We start from the raw sequence: 14,568 nt of genomic DNA, 5'->3' as shown, positions 1-14,568 counted from the left end.
GCTCATTGACCCTGTACCAATTGAATAAGTGGTTTGGTTTTAGTTCCATTTTCAAATTTTTTGTTCATCCTATCTGGGCTGGAATTGCCTTTATCTCCATGGGGTGAGTGGCTACCAATTGGACCACAATGGGCACACAAGCAATGGGAAAGAAAGGCCAAGGGGCCTGCCCAGGTGGGAGCGGGAAGTGGGGCTGCGTCTGCCCAGAGCGTTCATCCTGGACAGAAAATTGGCCTTGCGGCCCTGACCTGGTGAAATGCACTGGATATTCCAAACCTGGCAGCCAGAAAGAGCTGTTACTCTACTTTGACTGGTGGCTGCCACCAGGCTGCCGAGTGAATAGCGACAAAGGGCTGGCAGAGAGGACCCGGGGGACCATGCCATCGAAATGCAGGACATAAAATCTCTGCAGCCTCTTGGAGGGATTTTCTTTTTTAACTTTTTAACCTTTTAACGTTGTGTTTGTTTTCACAGCCATTATGTTTCCGACTTGATGGCCCCGTTTTCCCTTCCTCCTTCTAGTAATCAGAAACGGCGCTTCGCGGCAGACTGAAATCAAGCATAGTCACTGCTGGAAACAGAAAGGGAATCTTAACTTAAATTAATTTTTCATGCAGGCAAAAGATCATGCAAAAATGGGAATAAAAGAGGTGAAAAACCGCTTGAAGCAAAAGGTACTTGAAGTTCTTATTCAAAATGTATAAGCACCGTGTATGAAATGCGTGGCCACAAAAAAAAAAGTATGATGTGATCAATAGAGGCCCGTTTGATACAGTGTTGTTAGCACACTTCAAAATGCATTACCAGCTGTCTGGGAGTTTTCACACTGTTATAAATATTCACAGACAAAAAACTGTCTTCAAATAACATTAAGACTGATTTAAACCCACAAAGGCGAGCAAGTTCAGAGTTGGTGCTGTTACCACTGGCAGTCTCTCCCTTGCCAACCCTGCTTGACCGGGCCTGGGGGGGTCACGGGGGTCTGGGGAAACTGGCACGGCCTCCCCAGCCTGGAAATACCCCCTCCCATTGCTGACCTTGGCCCCATGCAGGCAGAAACCAAGCCCAGGGATGTCCCCAGGGCAATGGCTCTGCTGACTCTGTCATGCTCATGGACAGCGCACAGATACCGGGCACAAAGGGGTGGGCTGCGGGAAGACCCCTCACAAGGTGGATTAAATAAGAGGACCCCGGTAGTTGGTTTTGTTTGGTATTTTTTTCCAACAGTTTTATTGGCGTATGCTTCACATATCATTCCGTTTCACAGTTCAGTCACATCAAGAAGAGTTGTATGATCATCACCAGTTTTAGTAGGTGGCTTTTGAGGCTCCGTGAGAGAGAGTGGAAGAGGCTCGGATGGTCTGCATGGCCCATCCGTACAGTATTTCACGAATTGTATGGAATGGTTCTGGCAAGATGCCCCGGCCTGGTCCCTGACAAGTGTGCAGTAAGGTGTCGCCATCTAGGAAGGGCATTGTAAAATATTAGAGGGCGGATGGTCGTCACCGTGATCCTCCGCACCTTCCTTTTAAGCGCTTCCTTGCTCTGCGTGGTTCTGCCTAGGAGCTTTCCCTTTGCGCCTCCGAATGACCCCGGGAGTGTTCATTCCATTTTACGCGTGCAGTTCCGAGGGGCACAGCTGTCTGCCCCGGCCCCAGAGCCGGGCTTCTGTCCCTGCCCATCGATTCCCAGGCTCCGTGCGTGCCCTCACTGCCAGGTTGCCTGCTGCCGTCCTAAAACGAGTGTTGATACTTTCTCAAAAGTTGTTTGGGATCACTTACTTTGCTTTCCTTACACACACACAATCCAGCCCACCGCACCCCCAGGTATGCCACCCTAATAAAGACCTTTGTCTACCTCAACAGTTTAAAAAATGTTTTTAATTGAAACCAGCTTCAATGTTAAGTCCAAAAGACCTTCTAATTAACTTGAAATGGTCAAAGGAATTGATGCCTTTCTTTTAATGGGAAAATAATTCGCTCTGACTAAGCATTTCTGTTTTAGCTGAGGGTGAGTTTTTAACAGCTAAGAGTCAAGTCCGGCAGTAACCCTATAAAGTCAGTCCAGGCAGACCTTAGCTGTCACCTGATGCACTGCCACCAGAGACCGGCAGCTGGACTGCTTCTCTTGGACGTCATTGGACTCCCTAAATGGACCTTTTCAGCTATGAGCCGTCTCTGCGGCAGAATTTGATTACTGGCATAAAGTGGAGTTGGGGTGGGGGCAGTAGATTTTCTTCCCAAACTTAGTGCCTTTTGCTCCTCAGCAAGTTAGATATTACCTGAAGCAGCCACGGGGGGCAAACACGCTTCAATAGTCAGGCTTGCTTTCTGCAGACCAGCAAGCCAACAATACCTCCTTACCTTCCAGCTCCAGATTCATGTGACCTTAAGGAAGCACCGCCTTTTCATAAACTTACATACTCAAGTATAAGCTGACCCGAATATCCACCAAGGCACCTAATTTTACCATTAAAAATGTGCTGGGAAAACTCAGCTTAGACTCAAGTACGTACAGGTAACTACGCCGCAGATAACCAGTGACACTCGGGCTTCGTCATGTGGCGGTTCAGTCATGTAAGCAGGCGCCACCACTCTGCTTCCACGCCATCGCCCTTTCCTCAGTACTATCTAAGGCAGATCCCCCTCCCCTGCTCTCCTCTTCCCACTGCCGCCTTTTCAAGAATAGCTTCAGGAGATAATGTTCCATAAAGAGTGTCAGTACATTTCAGGTGACACGAACGGTGAAGGCATTTTATAGAAATGTGGCTTGTCACCATTGGACTGTTGACAGATCTATTAGTGCAGCCTTTTCAATTTTCACGTTTCCCCTGGTCTTACAGATTTCGTGCCGACTTGATATGTTGCAGTTGTTCCGGGAAGAGCTATTTTGTCGTTGAAGCTCTAGCATTGTTCCTCGTGTACAGGCCGTGGGTCTGGCGTGGCGCTCTCCGGTTCCCTTTCTGGAGCTAATTTAAGATTTGGCTTCCCTTGACCTCGCTCACCGCACTAGAAAACATTTCCTTTGCTCTTTCGGCCCCCTGCTTTCTGGCCCCTCCCCTTCGTGTGGTAGCTTAGCTGTGTGGGGTCCCAGATGCCGCCAATGTAGACAGCTCAAGTCTGCTTTCTGCTCTGAAACCGAGGCAGTTCCCAACAAAGATCCGATTTTCAAATGTCCTGGGTTGCCACCTGGCCACCTCGAACTCTGCATAGCAATGGTGACCCCCGCACATATCATCAAGAAGTCAGTCTTGCCCTCCTCGCTCCCGCCTTGGGTTTGAATTGCAAATAGCAAATGTGGTGCAGAGAGGCCATCATGGTGTGTGGAGGGCCCATCTCTGCTGTGACTGAGCAGGGCCCCATTGCCATCCCTGGTTCATTTGTGCTGCGGATTTTCAAAGCATCTCAAACAGGAGCTTTCCGAGTATCCGTGTACCATTGGCAAATAATCGCTAATAGATACTGTCGTGTGGCTTTATTCCAGGCCTGCACGGCTTCAGTCCAAGAGCCAGGGGGAAAAAAGAAAGAAGGATGGATAATATATCTCTGGGGAAACAGAGCAAGGCGGTCAAGTTCTTCTGTAGCTTGGCTTCCTTTGAAGTCTGACTCACTCAAAATTAGGAAGAAGACAGAATGGCCAAGATGCAATCCGGCCGCCACTTTCCAAAGGGAGAATGTAGTACTTGCCTCCAGAGCACCTCCCTGCCACACCTGGCCCACACAAGAATGCTGCATGGCTGGGTTTGTGGCTCTCACAACGCTCATTCCCACTGCAGTGCCTTACAAGGCTGGCGTCACAGTGCCTGGCTTTAAAAACAGTTCTCATGCACAGCTTCACACATGTGCACACACATGCCTCCGCACCTTGCAGGGGGCACTCAGCTACTCACCTATGGGTGCTCTGTTTTGTCTTTTGAGGTGTCCCTGGGTGAGGGGGGGGGTTATTTTGTCCCTCAATGTCAAAATCATTTCATCAAATGGCCCATTTCCCAGACTGCTTCTTTATGTTTCTACATCTTTGCCCTCTCAAAGACAAATTGAGTTTGTTGACTTTGAAGCCCCCCTGTGACTAAACGGAGCGAATTCACAGGTGGATTCACAGAGGCTTGGTTTTCTGGCCAGACAGTCCCCCGCATGCATATGAGGGGTGGGGAGATCTGGGTGGACTCTCGCCCAACGGACATTTTCACACCTTACCATACAACTGTCAGCTCCCTGTCTCCAGACACATTAAAATGTCTGTCAGCCTCAATCCCAGCAATTCCCACTTTGGATACTATTTTGATATCAATATTCATATTTTAATTTTCATTGGCTGTGGTGTGAGGTAGTCTAGGAAAAGAAGGGGCCCGATAGGAATCAGAGAATAGACGGGTCTTCCCTGAGCGCAGCCAGACAGAAGTGGTAAGGCCTCGGCCTCAGCCCCCTGGGGTTGGGCATCTTTAAATTCTCCTCCCCCACTTCCATAATAGCATGATCTGGTATTTAGGCTTCTGAGACAGAGCAGTTGGGTTTCATACTAGGAATGTAGGACACTGGCTGTGTGACCTTGGGGAAGTTACTACGCCTCTCTGAACCTCTTTCCTTAACTTTAAGTGAGAGGAAGTATTGATTTCTCTGGAATGTTATGAAGATTAAGGAGATGACAGGTTTGAACACAATGCCTAGAACCTGCTCAGTACTAGAGTTTCCATCTGTCTCTTGTCTCTCCTCCCACATCTGGAGCAGCAAGTACACCCCCATGCCTGTGTGCCAGGAGCATGATTGGTGTGGTCGCCTCCTTTTAGGTTGCCCACACAGCCACCAGAGCAGGCTTTCTAGAACACACCCACTGGCCATGCCCTGGCTGAGACCTTTTGAATTTTTCCATCCCCTGGCCAAGAGTACCTGCCCCCAGCCACTAGGCCAGCTGCCATTCCTAAACAGACTCTGCCGTCTACCTCCTCCAGGCGGGAATGCTCCGCTCTCACGTGGCTCCGTCAATGTCCAGTCCCCCCTCACTCATCCCAAGAGCCCTCTGATGACCTTAATCTCTCCCTCAACTGGTCTCCCGAGACCTGGGTTCCTCACTCCCCAGGATTGTTCATGCCTAAGGGATGACATGCCGCACCTGTCTTCCCCACAGAGGGATGCAGGTTGGATCTCTCACACATGATTCTAGGGCCCAAAATAGTACTTACGCAGGGTAGAGACAGGACTTGTTTGCTGGCTCCTTTGCTTTACTGAAAGATAGGAACTGCAAGGACCCCAGAGCTCGGAGCCAGGCAGCAGAGCTCCTAAGGAAGGCTGGCTGCCCTCTGACCGGCCACTTAGTCGAATATCTGCTCCTTTTGTGACCCATAGGGAAAGAGCATGTTTACCCCTGCTGTCAGCTTCATGTTTTGTTCTTTTGTTAATGACATGTAGAAGATGGTGGTTGGTTTTTGCTTGTTTTCCTTTCATGCTTACAAACTAAAAACATGTGTATTGAGAAGAATGACAAAGCTCAAACAAAAAATATATATATAGTTGATCTTTAAACAACTCAAATACTAGGGGCAATAACGCCCTCCCTGTCCCACTGTGCAGCTGGAAAGCCATAGATAACTTTTGACCCCCTCAAACCTTAGCTACTGATAGCCTATTATGGACCAGAAAGTTTACCATATTTTGTATGTTACATATATGCATATGCTTCACCCACATAAAAACTTCATTTTTCTTTTTTTTTTAACAATTTATTGGGGCTCATACAATTCTTATCACAGTTCATACATATACATACATCAATTGTATAAAGCACATCTGTACAGTCTTTGCCCTAATCATTTTTTTCTCCTCTTTTCTTTTTAAACATTTTATTAGGGACTCATACAACTCTTATCACCATACATACATATACATACATCAATTGTATAAAGCACATCCATACATTCCCTGCCCCAATCATTCTCAAGGCATTTGCTCTCCACTTAAGCCCCTTGCATCAGGTCCTCTTTTTTTTTTCCCCTCCCTCCCCTTTCCCCCCTCCCTCATGTGCCCTTGGTAATTTATACCTCGTTATTTTGTCATATCTTGCCCTATCCGGAGTCTCCCTTCCCCCCTTCTCTGCTGTCCCTCTCCCAGGGAAGAGGTCACATGTGGATCCTTATAATCAGTTCCCCCTTTCCAACCCACTCACCCTCCACTCTCCCAGCATCGTCCCTCACACCCTTGGTCCTGAAGGTATCATCCACCCTGGATTCCCTGTACCTCCAGCCCTCATATGTACCAGTGTACAGCCTCTGTCCTATCCAGCCCTGCAAGGTAGAATTCGGATCATGGTAGTTGTGGGGAGGAACCATCCAGGATCTGGGGGAAAGCTGTGTTCTTCATCGGTACTACCTCACACCCTAATTAACCCATCTCCTCTCCTAAACCCCTCTATGAGGGGATCTCCATTGGCCGACACTTGGGCCTTGGATCTCCACTCTGCACTTCCCCCTTCATTTAATATGGTACATATATACATATATACACATACATATATACATATACACATATATACACATACATACACACACTTATATCTTTTTTTTGCATGATGCCTTATACCTGGTCCCTTGGCACCTCGTGATCGCACTGGCCGGTGTGCTTCTTCCATGTGGGCTTTTTTGCTTCTGAGCTAGATGGCCGCTTGTTCACCTTCAAGCCTTGAAGACCCCAGACACTATTTCTTTTGATAGCCGGGCACCATCAGCTTTCTTCACCACATTTGCTTATGTACCTATTTGTCTTCAGTGATCCTATCATGGAGGTGTGCAGTCAATGATAAGATTTTTTGTTCTTTGATGCCTGGTAACTGATTCCTTTGGGACCACTCGATCACACAGGCTGGTGTGTTCTTCCATGTGGACTTTGTTGCTTCTGAGCTAGATGGCCGCTTGTTTATCTTCAAGCCTTTAAGACCCCAGTCACTATCACTTTTGATAGCCGGGCACCATCAGCTTTCTTCACCACATTTACTTGTACCAAGAAGAAAAAAAAAACCACAAAGTTTTGGCACCTGCTGATGTAGCTCCAGAGACACACTTAGGAATTTTCTTTGATTTTATTTATTTATTTATTTATCTGTCTAACTATTTATTTATTTATTTATTTCCATGGACCTTACACTGGATTCGTTTATTTTGAAAGGCTGGGCAGCTGCAGCTGCAGTCCTCAAGTACATATCAAGCAATTCAACTTTTTCTTGTCCTGTCATAACTGTTCTTTGCTGTGGGGGAGCACTTCCCCTATCACTAATGTCATTTAATTCATCACCCTGCTCCCCACCTACAGCTGAAACAACCCAACCCACGGCCCGGGAGTCAATTCTGACTCATAGCAAGCCTCTTTCCGCCAGCTGTCAGAGAGATCACCTAGCTATTTTTGCTTTACACCTGTGATTCGTGCGGGAATGCTACGCGTGACAGTGAAGGTTGATGGTCTGAAACGGTGCCTGCCATACATTCAGTGGTCAGCACAGGGGGTGCTCCTCTTTCAGATGGTGTTTGCTCCACTTTGAAGCTCTGAAGGTCTAGTGTTCACTTTACACGATGCGGTGACATTTGTCAGTGCTTCCTCACGTCTTGTTTCATTTCAGCCATTCTCTCAGTAACCTGAAGTTTGAAAAGCAGGTGGTGATCTCCCCATTGTTTAATAAAGGGGGGGTGCAGAGAAGTTGAGTGAATTGGAAAGGCTAGACTGCTGGTTAATAGGGAAACCAACAGTCGAAGACAGGTTTTTGGTTGTGTTTTTGTTTTGTTTTTCAGTATTTTAAGCTGAAGTTAAGACTTTTCCCCCAAAACTGCTATATATATACTTTCCTTTTTTGAATAGTGATCATCTTAGTTTTCTTTTTTTTTAAAATCATTTTATTGGGAGCTCATACAGCTCTTATTACAATCTATATATACAGATATCCATTGTGTCAGCACATTTCTACATTTGTTGCCATCATCATTTTCAAAACATTTTCTTTCTACTTGAGCCCTTGGTATCAGCTCATTTTTGCCTTCCCTCCCCCACACTCCCTCCCTCATGAACCCATGATAATTTATAGATTATTATTTTTTTCATGTCTTACACTGACTGATGTCTCTCTTCACCACTTTTCTGTTGTCCATCCCCCTGGGGGGGTATATGTAGATCATTGTGACTGGTTTCCCCTTTCTCCCCCCACCTACCCCTTACCCTTTCTGTTATTGCTACTCTCATTATTGGCCCTGAAGGGTTTATCTGTCCTGGATTCCCTTTGTTTCCAACTCTTATCTATACTCATGTATATGCTGTAGTCTAGCCGGATTTGTAAGGTAGAATTGGGGTCATGATAGTGGGTGGGAAGAAGCATTAAAGAACTAGAGGAAAGTTGTACATTTCATTGTTGCTATACTGCACCCTGACTGGCTTGTCTCTTCCTTGTGACTCTTCTGTAGATCATCTTAGTTTTCAATCAATAGGTATGATTCCTTATCATGCATTACCATTTCTCCTCATTTATTTGTTAATTTTAAAGTAGTTTATTGGCATATACTTCATGTAGCATATGATTTAATTATTCAGTCATATTAAGGTGGGTTGTGCAATCATCACCACCATCACTTTCTTCTCAGACTCATTATCGTTAGCCACAAACACACACACACACACACACACACACAATTTCCCCTGAAATATTGGCAACCTTTTTCAACCTCTTCTGTCTGCCACTGCATCCATTGCCTTACCAGAATCCCAAAGGCCCCTTATCCTTTGCTTTCTAGTGCAGAAGGAGCCCCTTCTCCTCTTTGTCCATTTGACCTGAGCGCATTAAGGCAGCCCCTTTGCCAAAGAGCCATCCTGATAGGCAGCCTTTCTTGTCACTACTCCGCAGCCTCACTGAGACTGGCCGCAGTTCTAAGCCAAGCTGTAGTTGACCACTTGTTCCAAGTTCTCTCTGCAAAACCAAGAGGTCACCATCTCCCGATGTTGTTTATCAAACGAGCACAGAGGCTCCTGTAAACATGGTCATCTTTGGGATGAGTGGTTAGTGTGTAAATTTGAGTAGTAGTCTTGTCTTCCTTGTAGGCATATGGCTATTATCCTGTCAGTAGCAGTGTTGTACTATGGGATAGATCTCCTTTTTGACAGTGTGACATCATTCTTCTGTGATTTGTCATTCCGGCATAATAGACCATTTGATTGTCCAGTTTGAAATGCCAAGACTACTCCATTTGGATTCATTAATGCCATTTGGTAGGTGCTGTTGAATTGGTTCCGACCCATAGCGACCCTGTGCACAACAGAACGAAACACTGCCTGATCCTGCACCATCCTCACAATGTTAAGTTGGAGCAGTTGCTACAGCCACTGTGTCATTCCATCTCACTGAAGGAGTTCCTCCTTTGGATGCCCTCCCTCCTTACAGGCATGAGTGTCCTTTTCTAGGTATTTAGAACATGTCCTGAGTGCATGAGATATAGATATTCAAGGATTCCATTTCCTTTGATAAATACTAGCGATTAGAGTACAGAAGTTGAAAACAAAAAAAGTATCCATAATTAGAAAATATGGACTGAGATTTCATGATAGGATTTTGCAAATCCAACAGCCTATCTGTTGAAAATACCTCGCCCATCCCCAACAATATAAGGGGGAACTGTATATGTGACCCTCACTGGGTAATACATAGGAATCAGCTATATATATGGGAAGAGTTCATGGAGATACTCGGTGTCATCAGTCAGAACAAAGCCAGTGGCCAACTGCAGACCAGGCCATCAATTGCTCATGTGTAAGTTCAGATGAGGCTGAGGAGAAAAATGTCCATGAGATCCACAGTACCATCTTGAGTCGCTCCTCCCTGAATTTAGACACCATGCAGCGAAAACACTGGCAACCAAAGACCAGAGGAGTGTGGGATGGCATCAAGGCATCATACATGAAGAAAGCAAACAGTCATTGAAAGACAGGAAAGAAGCAAATGGATGTCAGAAGAGGTTCAGAAACTTGCTCTTGAGCCTAGAGTAGCTGAAGCAAATGTAAGAAATCCTAAAAGAGCTGAATAGATTTCAAAGGGTGGCTCTAGAAGACAAACTATTTCAGTGAAATGTGCAAAGCCTGGTGTTAGAAAGCCAAAAAGGAAGAATATCCCTGGTTGGCATTTCTCAAACTGAAGAAAAGTCCAAGCCTCAGGTTGCTATCCTGAAGGATTCTATGGACAAAGTATTGACTGACCATGAGTATCAAAAGTAGGTGGAAGCAATACAGATTTATGGTACCAAAATGATTTGGTTGCCATTCAACCATTTCAGTGGCCAAGAACAAATAGGATTGAAGGAAGAAATAAAAACTTCACAAAATGCATTGGCAAACACATGCCTCCAGCAAGTAACAAAATGCCAATTGAAATGTTCCAGCATGTATGTATAGATTATGATTAGAGTTGTACGAGCCCCAATATAATGATTTTTAAAAGGAAAACAAAAAGAAAGAAAGAAATTTTCCAGCAAACTGGTATGGCACTGGAAGCACTTAACTCAAAATTTGAAAGACCTGGCCAATTTTTGGAAAAGATCCACCCACCCTTGTGCCCATTCCAATGAAAGGTGGGCCAACAGAATGCAGAACTTGCCAAACAATAGCATTAATACCACACACCTTGACTATAGCCTAAGATCATTCAAAACACTTGCAGCAATACATTGACAGGGAAATGCCAAAATGTAAACCAGATTAAAAAGAGAATATGAAACATGGGCTATCATTGCCGCTGTCAGATGACTCTTAACTGAATTCAACAAACACCAGAAGGCTATTCTCCTGTGTCTTATTGACTATGCAAATGTACTTGACTGAATTATAACTAGTTATGGATAGCTTTGAAAAGAATGGGAGTTCCAGAACATTTCATTATTTTTGTGTGGAACCTACACATGGACAAAGTTCTCCAAACAGAACATTGAAATACTTTCGTGGCTTAAAATCAGGCTTAAAATACATCGTGTGCGTCAGGGATGTATCCTTCTACCTTCTTCGGTCTATATGCTGAGTGGATCATCTGAGAAGGTAGGCTGCTCGAAAAAGAACACGGCACCAGAAGTGCAGGAAGACTAGTTAACAAGCTGCAAGACAGAGATGATGCAGACTTGCTTACTGAAAATTAAGATGACTCCAAGTTTTTACTGATGAAGATCAAATACTACATCCTTTAGTATGATTATAACTTCGTCAAAAAGTCTCATAATTGGGCCTCTAAGCAACAACATCATATAAACAGAGAGGATATTGAAGTTGTCAAAGATTTCATTTTACCTGACTTCCCCAATCAATGCCCATGGAAGCAGAGGTCAAGAAATCAAGCAATGTATTGCTTTGGGCAGATCTGCTGCTAAAAAAATCTTTAAAGTGTTAACAGCAAAGATGTCACTCTGGTGTACCTTGCCAGGTACTTTCAGTTGCCTCATGTGCATGCGACAGCTGGAAAATGAATAAGAAAAATCAAAGGATAATTGAGCTATGTTGGTGAGAATATTAAATATACTGCCAGAAGAACAAATAAATCTGTCTTAGAAGTACAACCAGAATGCTCCTTAGAAGGTAGGATAGGGAGACTTTATCCCATGTACTTTGGACATGTTATCTTGAGGGGCCAGTGCCTAGAGAAGAATGTCGTGCTTAGTAAGGAAGAGAGGGTCAAGAAAAAAGAGGCACGCAGTGAGACTAACTGATGTGGTGACTCGGTAATGGCCTCAAATATAGCAATGTAATGACAATGGCTTCAGATTAGACAGTGTTTCATGGGGTCACCTGAGCTGGAACCAAGTCAGTGGCATCTAAGGCAACAGAGATTCCCTAGGATTGACCTCCGTGCAGGCAGCCTTAATTCTTGAAGAAAAGAGGGCAGGAGTTAAGCCAGCTCAGGTTGTGAGGGTGAGTGTGTTCTGTCACTAAAATTCCTACAGTTTACGGAGCAGTCCTGTGGGAAAGGAGTTGGACTGCTACCCACCACCCCCACCCCACCCAAACAGAGAAAATGAAGCTGTCTGCTCCGCTAATGTTGACAAGACTGGGAAACCCTATAGGGCTGCTAGGAGTCTGAATCTACTCAATGGCATTTGGGTTGGGTTTAATAATTTCTAAACATGATCTCCTTTGGTGCTCATAGCTGCGATATCTCTACACTTGAGGAAACTGAGGCTCAGGGATGTTAAGTATGTTTCTTCCTTAATACATTGCTGTTCCATAAGGAACCACGTTCCTCCATGCCTGGCCATTTTTCAGCCACGAAGTTCAGAGCCCAAAGTTGTGCAAGTCTTTCATTTTAAGAACTTAGCCCGTACTCAAAGAGTATACATTCTCATGACCCAAATCTACATGTGTTTCTACAGTGAAAAGGGTTGTAACTTGTATGGATTATTTGATTCTGGGTCTGAGTTCTTTGTACTCGTGGAAAATGATTATCTAAATGTTATTTATTTGCATGTGTTCTCCACCTTGTTCCAATGAGGATTTAGGTAACGTTAATCAAGACTTTACTAAAACATGTGGCCCTTATTGCACATGCCACATAGCCCACGTGGGCAGCCAGGTGCCCCATTAGCCATGGAGCCTTTGCCTGGTTTGCATATTGTGGTTCCTTTTCCTTAAAATTGTACTCTCTCCTTCAGAACAAATCTACTATGAATTTCTAGATTTAAAGATTTTGGTTTGGTTCTCTAATAAAAATCAGGAGAAAATCCTAATTCAGCCTTTGCCAGGGAGCCGTGAGGGGTGGGGCTGGGAAAGGAGAGGAAGGACACGCAGAGCCTGTTTTCACAGCAGTAGCTTCATCAGTAAGCAAAGAGAAAAATGTCCACACTCACAAACAATCCAAGTAATGCAAATGGAAACAACAATGAGGTCTAATTTTTCACCTATTAAATTAGCGATACATTTTTAAGACGATAAGACTAACAGGAGTCCCGTGAAACCGATAACGCATCCATTGCTGGTGGTTGGTGTAAATTGGAAGCCCTTTGGTGTAGGATGCATTAGAAACTTAGCGAGGCTTCTCTCTCTTGACCTAGTAATAATTTTATTCTTAGGGATTTCCATAAAAGGAAAGCAAGAAAAGCCGCAATATTTATGACTCTGGTGTTTATAATGTAAATAAATTAGAAGCCACCTAAATGTCCAATAGTAGTGGAATGGTGTATTAAATTATGGTATATCCACTCAAGGAAATATTATGCATCCATTAAAATTACCATCATAATGACTATGGAGCATGGAGATGTTTATAAAGCAGCATATGAAATTATACATGAGCTGTGATTACAAGTAATTTTTAAATGTCTGTGTGTGAGCCAAAGTGAATATGTAAAACTGAAAATAGCTTGTAAGATAGTAAGATGAAAGATCATTCCCCCTCCCACTATTATGAATTATTGTTATGTTGCCCTTGTAATTTAATGTGTATAATTTGAATAATTTCATGCATGAGGACTTCTCTGGACCTTAAAAGTCAAAGGGCCAAGTAAGCCTTCTTGTTATGTCCCTTCTGTTAGAAGGGCTGGCTCTGAGTGTTGACTGAGCTTCAGGGTTCGGGGGCCTGGGGTCTGGGAGTGCCTGTGCTCAACCCCGACCCGCCTTCTCCCCTCAGGACATCGCCGAGAACGGCTGTGCCCCCACCACAGAAGAGCAGCTACCAAAGACGGCACTGTCCCCACTGGCGGAGGCCAAGGACCCCAAGCTCCGAGAAGACCGGAGGCCCATCACTGTCCACTTTGGACAGGTAGGTACCCTGGCCCTTTGCCCTGGCCCTTTGCACATGCCACACATAGTTCTTTCCGCTGTCTCAGGGTGAAGCAACTCCCTGGGACCCTTTACCAATGTGGATTTGGTGCAAAACCATTTTGAAGGTGAATGTTCAAAATTCTCAGGGGGACAGCCTGGCTCTAATCAGATGCTTGCTCAGCTGTTGACTGGACTCATTCAATGCAGCTGCTGTCTCCCCCACTCCAGGGCACTCCATGTAAGGGACCTCTGTTAGCTAAGCGTCTCATTAGAACACTTTACCATCCTAGGCCCTTCTTTGCACCTTCAAATAAAAGGTAACAAGAGAAATCTTAAAAAAAAATCAATTAGGAGTTCTTTATTAATGTACTTCCTGAAAATCAATACTGGGAGTCATGCTTTTCAGAGTAAATACCCGCAGTCTGATTCTGGAGATTTGATTCTTTAACCAAGTATTTTTGTCGACCTAAGCATTTGGAACATTGTCTATTTGTTTGATTTCTTTTTTTCCTTTAAGTAAAACAATATACTCAGTAGAGAAACTGATCTTTATTTCCATTTCCCATTGGTGGTTATATTATATTTGGGGCTGAAAAAGCAAGTTGAGTACCCTCCTCGGCTTCTTGAAATTGGTACTTGATTAGCCATAGTTTTTGAGGTTTATGAGAAATGCTTTGTTCATTGCATATGGCTGTATCGGGAATGTACAAGGGTCTTTATCTTTAAATCACCTGAACCTTTAGCCTTGTGTTAGATGAAACATGATTCAAATAGCTGTTAGCACTTTTGTCACTTGATTGCTATTTCACCACAT

The 14,568-nt window shown here is 44.5% G+C and overlaps 1 protein-coding gene across 13 annotated transcripts in view; it reads left to right on the top strand.

Moving 5' to 3' along the window:
* DENND1A (DENN domain containing 1A) overlaps positions 1–14,568 on the top strand; it is a 598,491-nt gene that overhangs the window by 530,948 nt on the left and 52,975 nt on the right. For all 13 annotated transcript variants that reach the window (XM_075560476.1, XM_075560471.1, XM_075560469.1 and 10 more), the window contains 2 exons: positions 618–674; positions 13,621–13,752. In XM_075560476.1, coding sequence (XP_075416591.1) covers positions 618–674; positions 13,621–13,752 — 189 coding nt within the window. The remainder of the gene's footprint in view (positions 1–617; positions 675–13,620; positions 13,753–14,568) is intronic.

This window comes from Tenrec ecaudatus, chromosome 10, assembly GCF_050624435.1.
Source record: "Tenrec ecaudatus isolate mTenEca1 chromosome 10, mTenEca1.hap1, whole genome shotgun sequence".
In the NCBI taxonomy this organism is placed as follows: domain Eukaryota; kingdom Metazoa; phylum Chordata; class Mammalia; order Afrosoricida; family Tenrecidae; genus Tenrec; species Tenrec ecaudatus.
The sequence above is the reverse complement of the archived record's forward strand: the minus strand, read 5'-3'. Positions and strand labels throughout refer to the sequence as shown.